Source organism: Pelophylax lessonae, assembly GCF_965119305.1.
Source record: "Pelophylax lessonae genome assembly, chromosome: 10".
NCBI classification, from domain to species: domain Eukaryota; kingdom Metazoa; phylum Chordata; class Amphibia; order Anura; family Ranidae; genus Pelophylax; species Pelophylax lessonae.
Window position 1 is genome coordinate 180,627,629 of NC_138777.1, and position 20,584 is coordinate 180,648,212.

Genomic DNA, 20,584 nt, shown 5'->3' on the forward strand with positions numbered 1-20,584 from the left:
CCATCACTCTCAAGGGGTGCAGTCTCAGATAGGACTGTAAGAGCATAGATTAGCTTTGTGATATAAAGCCTTTAAAGTTTAGACGATTCAGCATCCTTAATGAGACTGAAAATCGGAGTTGGAGATAGATGCTATTCCGAAGATTTACTTTGTGCTTTTACAGCGCTATGCAGCTGCAAATGATAGAAATGCATAGAAGGTGGTAAGTTGTACATGGCCTGTAGGGCTGTGAATGTCAGGAGTACCCCATTATTAAATATTTGATTAAGGAGTGTCTCTCTCCTAATTCCCTCAACCCAGCACCAGACTGCAGTTTGGCTAGCTCCATATAAGTGTCATTTAGCCAAATGGGATTGAATTCAGTATAGCCTTGCACCCTCTGTAGGTATTTGGTTTTGTTCCATATTTTATAAATGAGGTTATATGTTGGGTAAAGTTTGTGTGGTTTTCCGAAAGCTTGAGCCTCAAGAGCCTGGGGGACAGGACCCCTATGATTAGTGTGCAACATTACCGCCAAGGAGGAAATGCACTCTTCTTCTTTACATATTGTGCCTATCAGATGTTGGAGCTAAGCTACCAAATAATACAACCATGGGTTGGGCAGAGCCAAACCACCATCATCTTTGGGCCTCTGTAAGTGTTCTAATTTGATTCTAGGTCCTTCCAAATTAAGGTACGGAAAAGGGAGTTAACTATTCTGAAAATCTTTAAGGGTATTACCATACGGGTATTATGAAGAAAGTAAAGCAACTGTGGCAAAAGTATCATCTTAATTAAATTCACCTTTCCTGCTACAGAGAGATGGAAGGAGTTCCGTGTTCTAATACGATCTCTAAACCTCTGGAGAAGAGGAGAGGTTTTTATTCTGCAAAAGTCCCGAAGATGGGGGGGGTCACCTGGACCCCTAGATATTTAAAGGTGGTTGTAATAGGGATAGGACATGCAGAGGTTATAGTTTGTGTGACATCTCCATCTAGTAACATTAGAGTGGATTTTGACCAATTTATAGTGAGGCCTGAGAATCTGCCAAATTCTGTAATTGTGGTCCTAGCTTACCGTAGGGAGGTATCTGTGCAACCTAACATAAGCAGTGTCTCATTGGCATATAACATCACCTTCTCCTGCATATTACCACTGGCAATACGTGGATGGGATCTAATTCTGATCACCAGAGGCTCAATCGCCAAGGCGAATAGGAGAGGAGATGAGGGGCATCCTTGCCGTGTGCCTCTCTACAATGCAAAGGTGTGAGACAGTTTACCAAACACCCTGATGGCAGCCTGCATTTGAATATAGAGAAGAGGTACCCAGGATATGTAGTTTGGTCCAAACCCAAATTTCTCCAATACCGCCCACAGGTAGGCCTAGTCTATGCTATCAAAGAAGAAACCAAAACAATGTCCCTGGAGAATTTAGTTGGACAAGGCTGGGAGAAGTAGTATAATAAGAAAGTAGAAAGGAAGTAGATAAAAAGTAACATTTATTTGTCATATTAAAATAAACATACAGTATAATAACAAGACCACATATTATGATAAAATGCTAGAGAACATGATCATGTAAACATGTTCAAGTGGTGTTACACATATCCCGGTATAGGAGTGTAGATCATAGGTTCTTGAAACACATGTGTATATCCAACATGTTTCGGAATCTGAAAATTCCTTCTTCAGGGAAATGTACACAGACCATACAATCACCACATCAACATCCCAACGGCAGGATGCATATGCATAAGTCATTCGGCCAATGACCTAAAGATGGAGTAGATGTATATACAACCATTCAGCCAAACCCGTCAGTCTGGCCCTCTTATATTGCACAGGTGAAAAAAGAAGGATATAGAAGGGGCCGCTTGGTGTGGTATACAGTACAAAAGGAGCATATGCCCCCACACGTAAAAGTGACCCTAAAGGTCCCCACTGTCAATCGCTTCTCCCCCAAAGGGGGACCCAACCTTCGGGTCATTGCAGTTGGATACAGAATCCGTGCTGTCCATATAGGATTCTATCCCTCTTACCGGGTGTTAAACCATTTCCTTTTATGTGCTCCTTGTGACCACTGCGTGGATACGGCCCTTTGGGGGAGAGGCGATGCAAAGGGGTTGGGACTTTAGATGAGACACCAAAAGGTGTCTCCATCCCTGGTTCAATGAGAAATAAAAAAAAAAGGGGGGTTGGGACTTTAGATGAGAAGCAGTGCATAAAATAGGCCATACATAGGGATCATTTATTAAAATGGCAACATTTATTTGGGTGCCATAACATAACCCTGTTGAGTTGAATTGGTGAGTGAATTCCCCACCTTGTGTTCATTTCTGTGTTATAGAAGGCTGTACAGAACAAATGGCTGTAAATGGTCAGGTACAACTTGTAGGAAGATTTTTTACATTTCTGTCTATCATCTGAAGCCAGTCACTTCACTGGATATACAATGTTTCCAGGAAAGTATTTACAGTGCTTCACTTTTTCCACATTTTGTTATGTTACAGTCCTATTCCAAATAGGATTACATTCGTTATTTTTCTTTAAAATTCTACAAACAATATCCCATAATGACAACACGAAAGAAGTTTGTTTGAAATCTTTGCAAATGTATTAAAAATAAAAAAACAGGAAAAAAATCACATGTACATAAGAATTCACAGCCATTGATCAATATTTTAATGAACCATCTTTGGCACCAATTACAGCCTCAAGTATTTTTGAGTATGATGCTACAAGCTTGGCACACCTCTTTTTGGGCAGTTTCTCCCATTCTTCTTTGCAGGACCGGTCAAGCTCCATCGGCTCCACCCTATTTTTCCATCCGTTCAGTGATCGGATTGGATGAGAGCGGACAGGCGGTCCACTCTCATCCGATCCCCCATAGAGGGCAGCGGGGGCTGAGACACCTCCCTCTCCGCTCTGCGAGCGGAGACGGAGCTGTCATCCGCCGGCTCAGCGGACCGTGTGAAAGAGGCCAAAGGCTGTAAATATTTATGTACATTTTGTTTCTTTTTTCATTTTTAATAAATTTGCAAAAGATTTTAAACAAACTTTTTTCACATTGTCATTATAGTGTATTGTTTGTAGAATTTTGAGGAAAATAATTAATTTATTCAATTTTGGAATAAGGCTGTAACATAATAAAATGTGGAAAAAAAGAAGCGCTGTGAATACTTTCCGGATGCACTGTACTTGCCATTGAGTATAAGTATTGTTTATACCATCTATACCAAATCATGTTAATTTAGATTGATTTTCTCTCTTTACAGTATTTTATGGATTCATTTTCTCAAGCTCTACATTATGAATATGCTTCCAAGGGAATCTTTGTTCAGAGCTTAATCACATTTTTTGTAAAGACCAATATTACACCATTTAGTACATTTTTGAAAACCAAGTCATTACTTGTTCTTGAGGCTGAGGATTATGCTCGTCAAGCAGTAAGAACCATTGGAATATCACAAAGAACAGCAGGACACTTGTCTCATTCTATCCAGGTGAGTATTATAGAAAGTACAAACATGGGAAGAGTGCAGCATACCGCAACACACACACACATACATTAGTCTTTAATAGTATGACTGTACTCACATCAGGCAATAAGATTAGTATGAAAAAATCTCACAGGGCCTGTTCACATTTGTGCATTGCTGCAATGCCCACTAAACATGTATTTCTGTAAAGCATGGCAATCTACCTACTCTATCTGCATTGTGGAGCCCAACACACCACAGAATACCACAATGCATATAACACAGGGCTTGACAAATCCCAGGCACCAGGTTGCCATAGGCGACTAGAAATTGCGTCCTGGCACCTGGGTTCACACCTATATGTACTGAAATCGCAATGTCATTCTGGTTTCTGTGCAATTTCAGTACAGGTGCGATTTTGTCTCTCTCTCTCTACAACTGCCTCCTATTAACCTCAATGCAAAAACACCACCCATTGACTTAAATGCAAAAACACCCCCCTGTTGACTTCAATGCAAAAACACTTCTTTCTGACTTCAATGCAAAAACACCTCCCACTGACCTCAATGCCAAACCGCTTCTCATTGACTTCAATGCAAAAACACCTCCCTCTAACCTCAATGCAAAACCACCTCCCATTGCCTTCAATGCAAAAACACCTGTCAATAGCAATCCTACGTGAACACTTATCTCTGCATGCCACTCTACTCTATCATTTGCAAGTCTGGAACGCACTGCTACAAACTCACACAGGACCCTTTTCGTAATGGCACTCAAAGCACAATGCATGTGGATCACTTCTTCGAACCACCTCAAAAGGAACACATAATATCTAGCCTGTCGTGCGAATCTGTGAGTTTGAAAATACTTCTGGAATCGCATATGTGTGAACCAGGGAGGCCCCATTCACAGCTAGGGGCTTTGGGATCACTGCAATTCCTGCAGTTCCTGAATTACTGCAATTCCACCCACGATCGCAAAATGCAGGTTTAGCTGCCATTATTTTTAAAGGCACCCAAAATGTGGTGCGGTTTTGCCGAGATTGACGCGTGGTAAATCGCATTTCGTGAAGCTTGTCACCCAAAAGAAGTTCCTGCTCCTTTTTGGGTGACAAGCTTCTTGCTATGCAAATTGCTGGGCATTAAATCGCGTGACAATCGAGGCAGAACCGCACCGCGTCTTGGGCGCCATTGAAAATAATGACAACTGAACCTGCTTTTTGCTATTGTAGTGTGTGTTGAGAATTCGAGTAAAATCACAGTGATTCTGCCACAATTCCAAAACACCCAGGTGTGAACAGGGCCCAACGGAGCAGGTTTTCCCCCTATAACAGGTGTTTGTCATTCTTTCCGGCAAGCTGTTAGTAAGTTAGATAGAGAATATTAAACCGTGCTACTATAAACAATTAAAATAAAGCTGCTAGCATAATAAACTGACAAAAAGTTGGTGGAAAACAAGTAAAAAAATATATAGTGCAGAGCTTAAAAGTATACAAAGTCCAAGAGAAATATACAAGATGAATTATATAAAATGAAGATGATTCCCAAGTGAAGCAGTGAAATTGACTTTCCAAGGTGATGTATGTGATCAAGGAAGCTGATAGATCCCCACGCCTTCAGGATCAAGAATCAATATGCGCTCACCAGAGGTTACACAAAAAAATAGTCCAGGCGCTGATCCTATAGAAATGTCCCTAGGTGATGATGGAACCGAACAATGCGGTAGCATGTGAATGACCAATAGACTGTGACTTACCAAGGCTGCCAAACCCTAAACATGGGATGAAGTCATGAATTGGCAATACTAGAAAAGAAGGGTGGCGCTCACTGGTGTCTATAAGTTACTGTCCTCTATGGATGAAAGACTGTAGAGTGTCTCTTTAAATAGAATTGGCATTTATTGAAATCATAAGTGAACAAACAGTTAAAATATTGCCACAACAGTCCCAACGATCCTAGACCTCCTTGGGTTGCTATGGGATACCAAGGAAAATGGAAATCAGCAGATAATGCTCGGTGTAGCCTGGGGATCTGTTGGCATCCCGCTTGATGAATAAATAACTGATGGAGAATAGGGTACCTCGAGTGGCACCTAGGCGCCGTTGTCAGGCTCGGAGGGGGACACTTACATGACAATGGTCATGTAAGTTAAAAAAAGTAATTAGTTATAGTTATTAGTTACTTCTCACAAAAATTAAGTTAGTAACTGAATTACATCAGTAAAAAAGTAACTAATTACCAGAGAAAGTAACTATTGTGTTACTTTAAAAAAATAATCAAATATGTCAAATAACTTGAATGCCCCAATATTAAATATGTTAAATGATGGAAATGAACACTAAATAGAAGCAATTATTATTATAAAACATTGTACAGTAATCTACACAATTTTAATGTTGCTGTGGGACAATAAGACACCTATGTGGTGAGGTGAATCCTGATTCCTAAGTGGTACCTGCGTGGTATTTGCTGAGTGATACCAACTGAGTGGTACACTGGTATGGTACCTGAGTGGTATTTGCTAAGTGGCACTGGTGGCACCTGATTGGTATTTGCCGAGTGGTACTGGCTGGCTGCGTGGTACACTGGCAGTGGGTACCTGAGTGGTATTTGCTGATTGGAACCGGCTGGCTGCACGGTGGTGGTGGTGCACTGGTACTGGCAATGGTACCTGACCTGAGTCCTCCTGAGTGACTCCTGACTGAGTGGTGTTTTTTTTTTTTTTTTACTTGAGTGATACCTGCTGCTGCTGGTGGTTGTGGTGGTAGGCAGTGATGGATGGTGGTGTGGCACTGGTGGGGGTACTGGAAGTAGGGTACGGTGGTACCTGTGATTAGTCTAAATCCTGAGTCCAGTCCTGACTGGTATTTTATGGTTTTTTTTTTTTTGGTACCTGCTGGCTGGCTGGTGGTGGTGTGGCACACTGATGGGGTCTGAGTCCTGAGTCCTAAAGTCCTGTCTGTGGTAACTGTATTTATTTATTGTTTGGTTTTTTTTTGGTACCTGCTGGCTGGCTGGTGGTGGTGTGGCACACTGGTGGTGAGGGTCTGAGTCCCGAGTCCTCCTGTCCTGACTGTGACTGAGTCTGTGAGCAACCGTATTTTGTTTTTTTTTTTGTTTTTTGGTTCCTGTGCTGCTGCTGCTGCAGTGGTGCTTGGCTGGCTACTGGTGGTGGTGGCTGGCTGGTGGTGGTGTGTGGCCTGCCCAGGCACACTGGGGTCCATCTGGCTCCGTCCTCCAGGCCTGTCTGTCTGCTTGTGCTGCCTCAACTCTTCTGGCTGGTTGCCTGTGCCTGTCTGATGTGACGACTGTGGCGGTGGTGGACTGGTGGTGGACTGCCTGCAGTGCCTGGACTATATAGTTAATTATGTATATACTGCTTACACAAGCCCGGAACCAACACTAATTGCCAAGCAACCAAGCGCTTAATGAGGATAACTACCTCTAATCTGATGTGATAACAAATGCTGCTACTTAATAAAAATGCATGAATAAACAGAATACTGTATGTGTAAATACAAACTGTATGTAGATACAAAATATACTCCAGTAGCGCAAACAAGAATGATAAGCTCACTCCCCAATCACAATCACTGAAAACTTGATAAAATCCAGTATAAAATGTATGAAATAATATAATAATATTATGTATTAAATAATAATATGTAGTCTCAACATGGATCAGTCCACCAAAGCAGCGTAGGGAAACATATGACAAATGACGATACTCCACACTGATGTATCCCTTGGGAAGTTCTAATGGTGCAGATATACAGGATCACCTTGACCACCACCACTGTGCTCTGAAGGGGGGAAGGTAGTGCACACTCACCAACTTCACTGGCCCAGTGATTCTCACCACTGAGCAAACAAGCCAAATTACAGCCACATCCGCTTAGGACTCCGGAATAAGACCAATAAGACCAATGACAGGCTCAGCTACATCCACTTAGGATTCCGGGATAAGACCGATAATAGGCTCAGTCAGGTGCAAGTGACATGTAAAGGAAGGAATAGAGCTCCACTAGTGTGATAACGTATAACACTCACTTTATTCCAAAATCAAAATACATCACACTCACATTGCATCAGTTGGATAATCGCATGTCTGGAGGTGTATACCCATCGGGACCGTATCCTGACTCCACGCCGTGGATCGCGCCTTCCGGGTGCTCACACTCCTCGTACACTCGACTAGGTTACGCCGCCTGGCCACGCCCCGACGCGTTTCGTACTTCCGACTTCCTCGCCCCCGTGAGTACGAGGAGTGTGAGCACCCGGAAGGCGCGATCCACGGCGTGGAGTCAGGATACGGGTCCCGATGGGTATACACCTCCAGACATGCGATTATCCAACTGATGCAATGTGAGCGTGATGTATTTTGATTTTGGAATAAAGTGAGTGTTATACGTTATCACACTAGTGGAGCTCTATTCCTTCCTTTACATGTCACTTGCACCTGACTGAGCCTATTATCGGTCTTATCCCGGAATCCTAAGTGGATGTAGCTGAGCCTGTCATTGGTCTTATTGGTCTTATTCCGGAGTCCTAAGCGGATGTGGCTGTAATTTGGCTTGTTTGCTCAGTGGTGAGAATCACTGGGCCAGTGAAGTCGGTGAGTGTGCACTACCTTCCCCCCTTCAGAGCACAGTGGTAGTGGTCAAGGTGATCCTGTATATCTGCACCATTAGAACTTCCCAAGGGATACATCAGTGTGGAGTATCGTCATTTGTCATATGTTTCCCTACGCTGCTTTGGTGGACTGATCCATGTTGGGACTACATATTATTATTTAATACATAATATTATTATATTATTTCATACATTTTATACTGGATTTTATCAAGTTTTCAGTGATTGTGATTGGGGAGTGAGCTTATCATTCTTGTTTGCGCTACTGGAGTAAATTTTGTATCTACATACAGTTTGTATTTACACATATTCTGTTTATTCATTTATATATTTAATTATATTAAATTATATGACCTCTGGCTGCCCTCCTCATGGCCTGGGCGGCTGTGCCTGGCACGCTGTACTTGTAATGTTCTGGTACCTTTGGGTACCCTAATTACTCTTTCATAAGTGTATGCGCCCCACCATTCTCTTTTGGTAAGGTGCGCATACACCTTTAAGACTGATGCTGTCATCACTGAGCGCCGGACTGGATGGCTATTTAGATCGCCGGCTCTCACTCACATGTGTTCTTTCAAACTGCTTTGTGCCTTGATGCTAACCTGTCTTGAAGCTCTCATGCTTGCAAGCATACCTCGCTGTCGGAACCACGCTGCGCTGATCCCTGTATCCCGCTACCGGATCATCCGCTCTTGCCGAACCTCTCCTCTGCTACATTGCTATTAGTGATAAGTACCCCACAGGGGAAACCTCTATAACCTTTATACTAAAGCTTACACTATCTAGCTCTGCATACTAAGGACTATTACTACATCTGCATTATCTAAGATTGCTAGCTCTTGAGCCTACTACCACCTGTTCTTGCACTGGGTTGATCTCTCTTGTATGTCCACCTGCTACTCTGTCATCTGCTACCATACATGATTGCTAAACCTATCTGCATCCCATCTGCTACTATCTTACTTTCAAGAACATTTCCTTTCAAGTGTCTGTCATCTACCATCTCTACCCAACCTGTCTCTTCAGCCTATCATCACTGTGTTACTATATACATAAGTCACTCTAGGAAACATCTTATTGAATGTGTGTATTTACTTGCTGAATTGAGATCCTCCACACATGATGAGTCATTGAGAGTTGGGAATGGTGTCTCAGCGTTTCTCTTACGTGACTACTGAAGTGGAATATTTCTGCAGCTGAAAATCCACATCATACATAAAACGCAGGAGCGTTACAGATTGAACGAACCACAAATGGATTCAGCAGAAATAACCACTCAGATGACACAATTAAAACAGCAAGTACCTGCGTTAATACACGCACTTGCTGAATTAAAAGAAGACAATCAGGCTCTGTCGCAGCAGGTAATTAGACTGACACAACTTACCACTGCTCAGTCTCCTGAACCCAAAATAAATCCTCCTTTGGTATTTACAGGCGATCGCAAAAAATTTCGTGAATTTAAAAACGCATGTGAGTTACTTTTCTTGCTAAAACCCCGTACCTACCTTACTGATCACATTAAGGTTTGTACTATTATTTCTTACCTAACAGGCGATCCTCGGGCCTGGGCAGACTCTCTTTTTGAGAAAAGCGACCAGCTTCTCAACTCCTATGCCTTGTTCCTAGCAGAACTCACTAGCCTATATGATGATCCCAATAGGCAGAGTACTGCCGATCTTCAATTAAGATCCTTGAAACAAGGTGGGAGACCTGTAGAAGACTTTGTCGCAGAATTCAAGAGATGGACCCTTGATTCAGAATGGAATGATGCATCTCTGAAATCCCAATTTAGGCTTGGCCTATCAGAGGCCGTTAAAGACGAGCTCGCCCGAGCGGATCTGCCAAAAACCCTGGATGCATTGATACAACTCAGTATCACCATAGATAGAAGACTACGAGAAAGAAAGGCTAAGAAAATGGGAACGCCATTATCCAGTTCTTCTCGCATCTCGGCCGTTGACCCCGTTCCTATGGAGGTAGGAACCATACGCCCACCTCTATCAACTATGGAAAGAGCCAGAAGACAATCTGGTAATCTCTGCTTGTACTGTGCATCCCCGGATCACAAGATAAACGTCTGTCCCCTAGTCTACAAAAAGAAGGGTGAGTGTTCACATGTCCTCCTAGGGGGATTGACAACTTCAATCACTAACCCTTACCTTTCTGTTTGCTTAACATTACAGTGGGACCAGAACAGGATTACTACTAAGGCCATGATTGACACAGGATCTTGTGGAAATTATATTGACATACGTTTTGCTGCTTTAAATAAAGTTCCTATTATTTCTAAACTTAAACCTGTCTCAGTGAGTCTTATTAACTGTGTTCCTTTATCCTCTGGTCCGATCACTGATCAGACACAGGCACTCCTAGTCACTACTAACGGGTCTCATATGGAAACCACTACCTTCGATCTAATACCTTCACCCCACTTTCCCATTGTTTTGGGACTTCCCTGGTTGCACACACATCAACCAACCATAGATTGGAAGGAACGGACCCTGACCTTCTTCTCTTGCTATTGCGAGGGTACGTGTAACCTCCCGTCTTTCGGGAAGATCCTGTCTGTGGTGACAGATGAGATTGCACCACTATGTTATCAGGATCTCTCTGAGGTTTTTCTTGAGAAAAATGCTCAAGCACTACCTCCCCATCTAGACTATGATTGTAGCATTGATCTACTCCCAAATAGCAAATTGCCGTTCGGTCATGTTTATCCTCTTTCACAGGATGAACTTTCCCATCTCAAAGACTATTTGGATGAGAATTTGGAAAAAGGTTTTTTTAGACCTTCCACTTCTTCCACAGCAGCAGGACTCTTTTTTGTCCGCAATAAGGACTCAAGTCTCAGGCCTATCATCGACTATAGGCAATTGAATGCTATTACAATAAAAGATCGCTATCCTCTACCGCTTATCCCTGAGCTCATTGAGCAGGTGTGTGGAGCTACCTATTTTTCAAAATTGGACCTGAAAGGAGCATACAATCTCATTCGAATCCGTGATGGACACGAGTGGAAGACTGCATTCAGAACCAGATACGGATTGTTCGAATATCTTGTAATGCCATTCGGGCTATGCAACGCCCCTGCAGTTTTTCAACGATTTATAAACAATATTTTCAGAGACTTACTAGATGTCTGTGTTGTGGTATATCTGGACGATATACTTATATATTCACGATCCCTGTCTGAACACATAAGACATGTAAGACTAGTATTATCGAGATTGCTTGCACACAACCTTTATGTGAAACTGAAAAAATGCTTGTTTCATAAAGAAGAGGTACTGTTTCTAGGCTACATCATATCCAAAACAGGAATCGAGATGGACATGAGTAAGATATCCTGCATTCAGGATTGGCCTACACAAACCACACGCAAGGCGCTACAGCGATTCCTTGGATTTTCGAATTTCTACAGGAAGTTCATTAGAAACTTCTCTGCCATCGTGAGACCCCTCACACAGCTCACTAGCATTAAAAAACCATTCAAATGGTCAGATGAAGCAAATAAAGCTTTTCACCTGTTAAAGACAAGGTTTACTTCTGCTCCCATACTACGCCATCCAGACCCATCCCTCCAATACATTCTGGAAGTAGATGCTTCAAACATGGCAGTAGGAGCAATACTCTCCCAACGACCAACTCACACTTCACCACTTCATCCAGTCGCCTTTTTTTCTAAATCCCTAAGCAGTCCAGAGATAAATTACCCCGTGGGTGAAAAGGAACTGCTTGCTATAAAATTGGCTCTGGAGAATTGGAGACATCTACTCGAAGGCACCCAATTACCAATACTTATATACACGGACCATAAAAATCTCCAATATCTTCAGACTAACAAAACTCTCTCGCACCGACAGGTACGATGGTCACTATTCTTTCTAAGGTTTAACTTCCTAGTGACCTACACACCTGCAGATAAGAACAAAAAGGCGGATGCACTATCACGACTAACTGAAGAAAACTACTTTGAAATCCCTTCCGTTCCTATAATACCTCACAAACGCATTATTGGAGTTGTCCGTTCCTTGAAGGAAGAGGTTTTGCATGGTATAAGTTTGTATACACCCCCACCACAACTAAATACTGATGCAGAAGGCTTCCTCTACTACAACGACAAACTTTACATACCACCTACCATACGCACCAAGATCTTGGAATTATCGCATGATGTGCCTATGGCAGGACATATGGGTATGACAAAGACTCTTAATCTGATTATCAGGCAATTCTGGTGGCCTGACATGAAAACATCTATACAAAAATTCGTCTCTTCATGCAATGTCTGTGCCAGGTCCAAAATTGACACTACGAGACCATCCGGTCTACTATGCAGTCTACCAATACCCCAAACTCCATGGGAAGTTGTGTCCTTGGACTTTATAGTGGAATAACCTCCTTCCAAAGGATTTAATACCATCTTAGTGTCAGTGGACCATCTGACAAAAATGGCACATTTCATTGCTATTCATAGACTACCTTCGTCCAAACAAACGGCAGAACTCCTGATGAAACATGTCTTTAAGTTACATGGTATCCCAAAAACTCTTCTGTCTGACCGTGGATCACAATTTATTTCCAAGTTCTGGCAAGAACTATGTCACATACTACGGATCGAGCGGAAGCTCACTTCTCCTTACCATCTGCAGACCAACGGACAGACTGAAAGAGTCAACCAATGCATCGAGCAATATTTACGTTGTTACACTTCTTACCAACAGGATGATTGGGTGGATCTTCTCCCTCTGGCAGAATTTGACTACAACAACGCAACCCACAGTACGACCAAGCAGAGTCCGTTCTACTTGAACTATGGGTTTCATCCCTCTATTCTTCCACCACGCATCTTTCCTTCAAATAACCCAGTAGCTTCAGACTATCTTACCCAAATAAAGGACTCTCTGGGTTTGCTTAATACTACCATTGCACACGCTCATAGTCAACAAAAGAAGTACTATGATCTTCGCAGAAGACCTTCTCCTCAGTACGCTATCGGGGACCTCGTTTGGCTCTCAACAAAAAATTTAAGACTGAAAATCCCTAGCAAAAAGCTTGGACCTCTGTTCTTGGGACCTTTCCCAATCAAGAAACTTATTGGAAAAGCTGCAGTACAGCTTACATTGCCAATAGACCTCAAAATACATCCCATTTTCCATGTGTCACTACTGAAGCCCCATGTTCCTGACCAAGGAATAAGGCCTACTATCCCACCTCCTCCTCCTGTACAAGTTGAAGGTGGAGAAGAATACGAGATAAAAGAGATTCTGGATTCTCGTATCCACAGAGGAAGACTTCAGTACTTGGTTCGATGGAAGAACTATGGGCCCCAAGACGACATCTGGCTAAACACCTCTGACATACATGCCTCTAGATTAATCCGCAATTTTCATGCGAAGTACCCAGACAAACCAGCTCCAGAGGCCTTCAGGAGCCGGCCTTAAGGGGGGGGTACTGTAATGTTCTGGTACCTTTGGGTACCCTAATTACTCTTTCATAAGTGTATGCGCCCCACCATTCTCTTTTGGTAAGGTGCGCATACACCTTTAAGACTGATGCTGTCATCACTGAGCGCCGGACTGGATGGCTATTTAGATCGCCGGCTCTCAATCACATGTGTTCGTTCAAACTGCTTTGTGCCTTGATGCTAACCTGTCTTGAAGCTCTCATGCTTGCAAGCATACCTCGCTGTCGGAACCACGCTGCGCTGATCCCTGTATCCCGCTACCGGATCATCCGCTCTTGCCGAACCTCTCCTCTGCTACATTGCTATTAGTGATAAGTACCCCACAGGGGAAACCTCTATAACCTTTATACTAAAGCTTACACTATCTAGCTCTGCATACTAAGGACTATTACTACATCTGCATTATCTAAGATTGCTAGCTCTTGAGCCTACTACCACCTGTTCTTGCACTGGGTTGATCTCTCTTGTATGTCCACCTGCTACTCTGTCATCTGCTACCATACATGATTGTTAAACCTATCTGCATCCCATCTGCTACTATCTTACTTTCAAGAACATTTCCTTTCAAGTGTCTGTCATCTACCATCTCTACCCAACCTGTCTCTTCAGCCTATCATCACTGTGTTACTATATACATAAGTCACTCTAGGAAACATCTTATTGAGTGTGTGTATTTACTTGCTGAATTGAGATCCTCCACACATGATGAGTCATTGAGAGTTGGGAATGGTGTCTCAGCGTTTCTCTTACATGATTACTGAAGTGGAATATTTCTGCAGCTGAAAATCCACATCATACATAAAACGCAGGAGCGTTACAGTACTCCACACTGTCACTCTCTCTCCCTCCTCTCTCGTCGACTGAGGCCAGTACCGCGGACAGCGCCGGCCTCGGTCATAGAGGAGAGGAGGAATTGCACTACTGCCATCTAGTGGTAGTAGATGTAATTGCAAGTAATTGGAACGGCGTTACTAGGAGGGGAACAGTAATCAGTTGGATTACTCGTTACCCTCTAAAGTAACTGCATTAAGTAACGCCGTTTACTTTAACGCAGTTACTACCATCACTGCCCGCTGCTATCCGCTTCCGATCCTGTCCGTTAAATCCCTATTTTCCATTCGTCCAGGCGATCAGATAGGATGGGATCGGATGAGAGCGAACAGGTGGTCCGTTCTCATCTGATTCCCCCATAGAGGACAGCGGGGACGTGACAGCCCTGTCTCCGCACACAGAGCAGAGACAGAGCTGTCATCCGACTGCTCAGCGGGGATCAGCGGATCGATCCCCCGCTGAGCAGAGAACAGACCTCGTCAGACGCTGACCGTGTGAAAGGACCCTAACTGTCTGGATCAACAAATAATAAAACTGTTACTGTATGGGGGCACCGCAAAAATAAATACTATGACAATGCTATTGAAGGACTGCAACATGTGTTACTTTTTTGTTTAGCCTTAGTTCCACTTTAATGCTTACATCCAGGCAGATCTTAAAATAAAACTACTAAACCCAGTTATTCATTTATGAAAAAAAAAAAAAAAAAAACATTTATTTTGAAAGCAACTAGTATAAGTTTGACTTCTGTCTCTTGAAATCCCCTGTACAGCAGAGATATCCCAGAGACAGTACTTGTGGCCAAACATATGTGCATTTAGCTGTTTGCCTAGAGTTCAGCTTTAATGGGTAATTCCAATTTTGTGGGGGATAAAAAAAGGCAAAAAAGAAAAAAAATAATATAGCGTATACAATTGTGACTCGAGTTATATTGTCATTGAATGTTATTAAAAATTACCTTTCCTTTTCAATCTGCAGCTCTGTCATTTTCTGCAAAATGCAATGCAATATGGCTACCCGGAGGTGTTCTGTATACAGAATGTGTACTGACCACACCCCAGAAACATAATTTCCTGCTTGTGTGATTGGCTCACTGATTTTCCCAGAAGTCTATACTAAGATACAAGTCAGATTTTAGTCATCCCCTGCAACAAAAATTTCATTTTTGGTGAGATACTCCCAATAGGAACACATCTAAAGGGATGCAGACCCAGCAGCTTTCCTCATTAGAGCCCTGCAGCTGCCACAGCTGATAGATAATTATGAAACCAATCCCATTAGATTCACTTGGACATGCACTTGCACATGGACACAGACAAACAAACAAGAGATTTATTAAGAATAACAAAGGGCAGGAATTTTTTGAAATTCCTGCAATGTACATAGATCACCTAGAGGGGAATGCTTTTTTCCCCCCAAAAAAATGGAGTTACACTTTAAGTATAAAAGAGTTTCAGACTGTCCATCAGATGTGCATGCAAAAAAACAAAATAGATGAATTTGCATTGCTAAGGAGGAGTTGATCTACTAGTAAGTTATTATTTTTTTTTATTATTTGTGTCCACAGTTGTTGTTCTCTAATTGGATTCCGGAATGGCTCTGGGTATCCATATTTACCTTTGTCTGCAACGGCATGCGCATGGCGGGCAATCACAAACCAGTGAAGTTATAAACATCCACCAATCAAAATTCTCCACTATCGAATATGTTACAGATTTGTAAGAGGGACATTATTCTATACTTATATTTCCTCTTTATATTCCAAAGTATATCGCATTCAAATTTTTCCATTTTATAATTAGCCGTATCTATAATATCATTATTTGCTCTAGTCACTTAATATTATCAAGTACTGCACATATTTTACTCTTCTTTGTTATTATTAATATTTTATGACCATAGGCCATATTTGTTTTTACCAAGATTGCAAATGTATTACTTTTCATTTTTATGATTGTTCTGTCAATTTTTATGTCATTTTTCTGTGTTGAACTGCATGAGGTTATTATCTTTCTGTAGTATGCTGTATCCAATGTCAGTTTATGGCCACTATAACTTGTTTACTAATGTGATTTTTGGTATGTTCCTCTGTCGCCCCCTTCTGTTTAGTGCTAGTTAATTTGGCCCTAGCAGGACCACTCCCTCACATTTCTTCCCTGTTCTCTCAGTTAGTGTTGGTACTTCCCAGAGATAGGGCTTAGGAAAGTCATTGTCTTCTTACACTTCAAAAGACTGAAAAAACATCCTCTATACTGTAATTAACTGAAGTAAAATTGTAAAGGATTTAACTTCTGTGTCTTATTGAGTTAAAGAGGAGGTCCAGCCCCCCCACCCACGAAAAAATTAAAAGTCAGAAGCTACAAATACTGTAGCTGCTGACTTTTAATATGAGGACACTTACCTGTCCAGGCTTCCAGCGATGTCGGCACCGCACCCGATGTTTCCATTGGCTCTCGGGGGCTTCCGCCCCCATTGCCTGTAAGGAAAACTGGCATCGAAGCTTTGCAGCTTCACAGCCAATTTCCTACTGCGCATATGCAAAGTGTGTTGCGTTTTGTGAATGGCCCGGAAGCAACGAGATCACCCAGAAGTGGGAGCTGGGTACCTGTCAAAACCAGGTACCCTTTCCCCCCTCCCCCGCGAAGGGTGCCAGAGGGGGGAGGAGGCAGATAAGCGGTGCTTCCCCTTTTGGGTGGACATCTGCTTTAGGTTGCCTGTAGATGATGCTAAATCAGCAGGTGACAATACTGTCCACTGTCCATACAGACTGGGTCTAAATAGGTATGTCAATGCATAAAGCAGTGCGTGAAATAAAACAGTAAGAAGACAGATTTCTAAAGCCTTTTATACTTTCTGTTGCATCTATTGTGGAGTTTTACCTGTGTCTCTGTAAGTGCATGGACTCGTCTGCACTCTGTGTTAGCGTATGGTACATTACAGACTCTGAGCTATGCTTAAAAAGAAAAGTATGGGATTTTTTTTTTTTAAATCAAACTTATCTAAGTGGATACTGCATCTGTCCCCCCGCCAGCTATAACACTGAAAACCGAGCAATCAAACCCCACTGAAAGCTTGGTTCCCAGAGCTCCCTGAGCAGAGAGCTGCTGACTGTCAATTACCGACACTCTGCTCTGCCCCTCCAGCGCTCACAGGAACGCTAGGCTGTGGAGGGGGCAGGAGTTGATGTCTCAGGCTCTCAGTGACTCACTGAGAGGCTGAGCCAGGTGCCAGTCCAGGCATGTGGGTGGATCCCAACCATTTAGTCATGATCTTTCCTGAGCCAGAACTGGCTCGGTGACGTCAGCCAACAGTGGGCTTCAGAATTATTAACGATTATTATTCAGAATAATTCAGAATTTTAAGGATTATTGTTGCTAGAATTTTCTCTTTTAGTGGGATTGCTGTGCTAAACTGTTTTTTTCTTCTGCTCTGCACAAACACCTGTTTTCTGCATAAACCCTGACTATACCCAGATATAGCTCCATAGCTCACAAATACAACATACATAGGCATGTGCAGGGGGTGTGCCAGATGTGCCTGGGCACACCCTAATCACTATGTGTTGTTTTAAACCCCCCTACTGCCTGGGCTTCCCCCCTCCCCCTTCCTTGAAGTGCTGCTGGCTTTCCTCCTCTTCTTTCCCCAGCACCTGCTGTGGGGTATGTTTCAGGATGGAGAGCAGGGTAAGGGGCTAGTAAATATGTAATTTACCAGCCCCTTCCTTTCCTAAATGAACGCAGTGAACACACTCACATACTGTGTCCATTCATAGCTGAATCATAGTAAACCGTGCCTACTATGCTTCAGTATGTGAATGAACAGGAAGCCACTGAGGCTGCAGAGAAAGGCATGTGTGTTTGAGCTTTGGAGTGCACACCCTAATGCATTAGTTTGCGCACACCTATGACAACATGTATGAACAAAAATCAATTACAGTCAGACAGTGAGTCCAGCCCTGGTCAAAAGTTTTGAGAATTACACAAATATTAATTTTCACAAAGTCTGCTGCCTCAGTTTTTATTATGGCAATTTGCATATACTCCAGAATATTATGAAGAGTAATCAGATGTATTGCAGTTAATTGCAAAGTCCCTCGTTGCCATGAAAATGGACCTAATCCCAAAGAAACCATTTCCACTGCATTTCAGCTCTGCCACAAAAGGACCAACTGACATCATGTCAGTGATTCTCTCGTTAACACAGGTGTCAGTGTTGAGGAGGACAAGGCTTGAAATCACTCTGTAATGCTGATTGAGTTAGGCTGGCCATACATTATTAAATTGTTTTGTACAAATTTCCTTTAGATTTACCAAAATCAAATAATATGAGGTCACTCCTAAACACTTTCAATTTGTATGCAATCAGGCAGGCCCTTGCACTTCATAGTTGAAGGTAAATCTAAAGGAAATTGAATAGGAACATTGTATGATGTATGGCCAGCCTTAGAATTACAGACTGGAAGCTTTCAAAGGAGGGTTGTGCTTGAATTTATTTATCTTCCTCTTTTAACAATGGCTACCTGCAAGGAAACAGGTGCAGTTATCATTGCTTTCCACAAAAAGGGATTTACAGGCAAGGCTATTGCTGCTACTAAAGCCTCGTACACACGCAACGAATTTCCGCCGACCGGTCGTCCTTCTTTTGTCCACAGTGGTGTCTGTTGGTTGGAATGTGCTCTAGACTGCACACAAATTTTCCCGCACTACAGAATTCTACTTCAGAAGTGATGTCATGTGTTGGATTGCTTTGTATGTGTTCTTTCATCTCTGAGCATGCCTAGTCTTGCTCATAAGATTTTTCCCCATCGAAATCTGTACTAATGAGACGAAAATCGGACGTGTTTTGACGGTCGACAAAAATTTTATAGCCTGCACACCAGGATTTTTTCGGCCGAAAAGTCGGAATCGGTTGTCGGAAGCATCATACTAACAAGCTGAAAATCGGCAGATCGGTCGTCGGACGAAAATTCCCGGCCAAATTTCCAGTCGTGTGTTCGGGCCTTTAGAATGCACCTAAATTAACCATTTATTGGATCATCAAAAACTTCAAGGAGAGAAGTTTAATTGTTGTGAAGTAGGCTTTGAGGCGTCCAATAAGTCTAGCAAGGCGCGACCGTCTCCCACAGTTGATTCAACTGGAAAATCAGGGCATCACCAGTGCAGAGCTTGCTCAGGAATGGCAGCAGACAGGTGTGAGTGCATCTGTATGCACAGTGAGGTGTAGATTTTTGGAGGATGGCCTGGTGTCAAGAAGGGCAGCAAAGAAGCCACTTGCTTCTCAGGGAGAGACTGATATTCTGCAAAAGATGCAGGGATTGGACTGCTGAGGACTGGGGTAGAGTCATTTTCTCAGATGATTCCCCTCGCTTATTGTTTGGAGCATTTGGAAAAAACCTTGTCTGGAGAAGAAAAGGTGAGCGCTACAATCAGTCCTGTGTCATGCCACAGTAAAGCATCCTGAGATCATTCATATGGGGTTGCTTCTCAGCCAAGGGAATGGGCTCACTCACAATGTTGCCTAAGAACTCAGCCATGAATAAAGAATGGTACAAAAACAGCGTCCGAGAGCAACTTCTCCCAACCATCAAAGAACAGTTTGGTGACTAACAATGCCTTTTCCAGCAAGATGGAGCACCTTGCCATAATGCAAATGTAATAACTAAGTAGCTTGAGGAACAAAACATCGACATTTTGGGTCCATTACCAGGAAACTCCCCAGACCTTAATCCCATTGAGAAATGTGGTCAATCCCCAAGAGGGGGGGTGAACAAAAAAACACCCCACAAATTCTTACAAACTCCAAGCATTGATTATGCAATAATGGGCTGCAATCAGTCAGGATTAAGTGTAAACACTTGCGCCAGGGAGAAATTACCTCAATATGAGGGAATTTCTGCTGCTCCACATCCACAAAGGGAAAGAATCAAAAACTAAGAATCGCAGGTATACCACAACTCGAGCAGTGCAAAATTCCCCGTACTACCAAAGTGCAAATATGATACCATAAATAATAATACATAAGAATATAACATAAATATATATACTGTGCATAAAAATTCATATACAGCCAATAAAGTGCATATGTGCTATCATAAATACTGTGAATAATAGTTATTATACCCTAAATCACAATTCATTATAGTGCCGAATAAATTCTTATAAAATAAATAATACAATATGATAAAATGTGCAT

General features: G+C 42.5%; 2 protein-coding genes across 2 annotated transcripts in view; both read left to right on the forward strand.

Moving 5' to 3' along the window:
- Window positions 1–16,660, forward strand: part of LOC309565654 (inactive hydroxysteroid dehydrogenase-like protein 1) — an 82,427-nt gene extending 65,767 nt beyond the window's left edge. The window contains exons 4-5 of the mRNA XM_082270607.1: window positions 3,257–3,484; window positions 15,960–16,660. Of these exons, the coding sequence (XP_082126733.1) occupies window positions 3,257–3,484; window positions 15,960–16,064 (333 nt within the window). The 3' untranslated portion in view covers window positions 16,065–16,660. The remainder of the gene's footprint in view (window positions 1–3,256; window positions 3,485–15,959) is intronic.
- The window catches only part of LOC309565543 (5-hydroxytryptamine receptor 3A-like), a gene marked incomplete at both ends in the record, with an annotated part of 109,551 nt that continues 105,064 nt past the window's right edge, over window positions 16,098–20,584 (forward strand). The window contains one exon of the mRNA XM_082270501.1: window positions 16,098–16,110. Within this exon, the coding sequence (XP_082126627.1) occupies window positions 16,098–16,110 (13 nt within the window). The remainder of the gene's footprint in view (window positions 16,111–20,584) is intronic.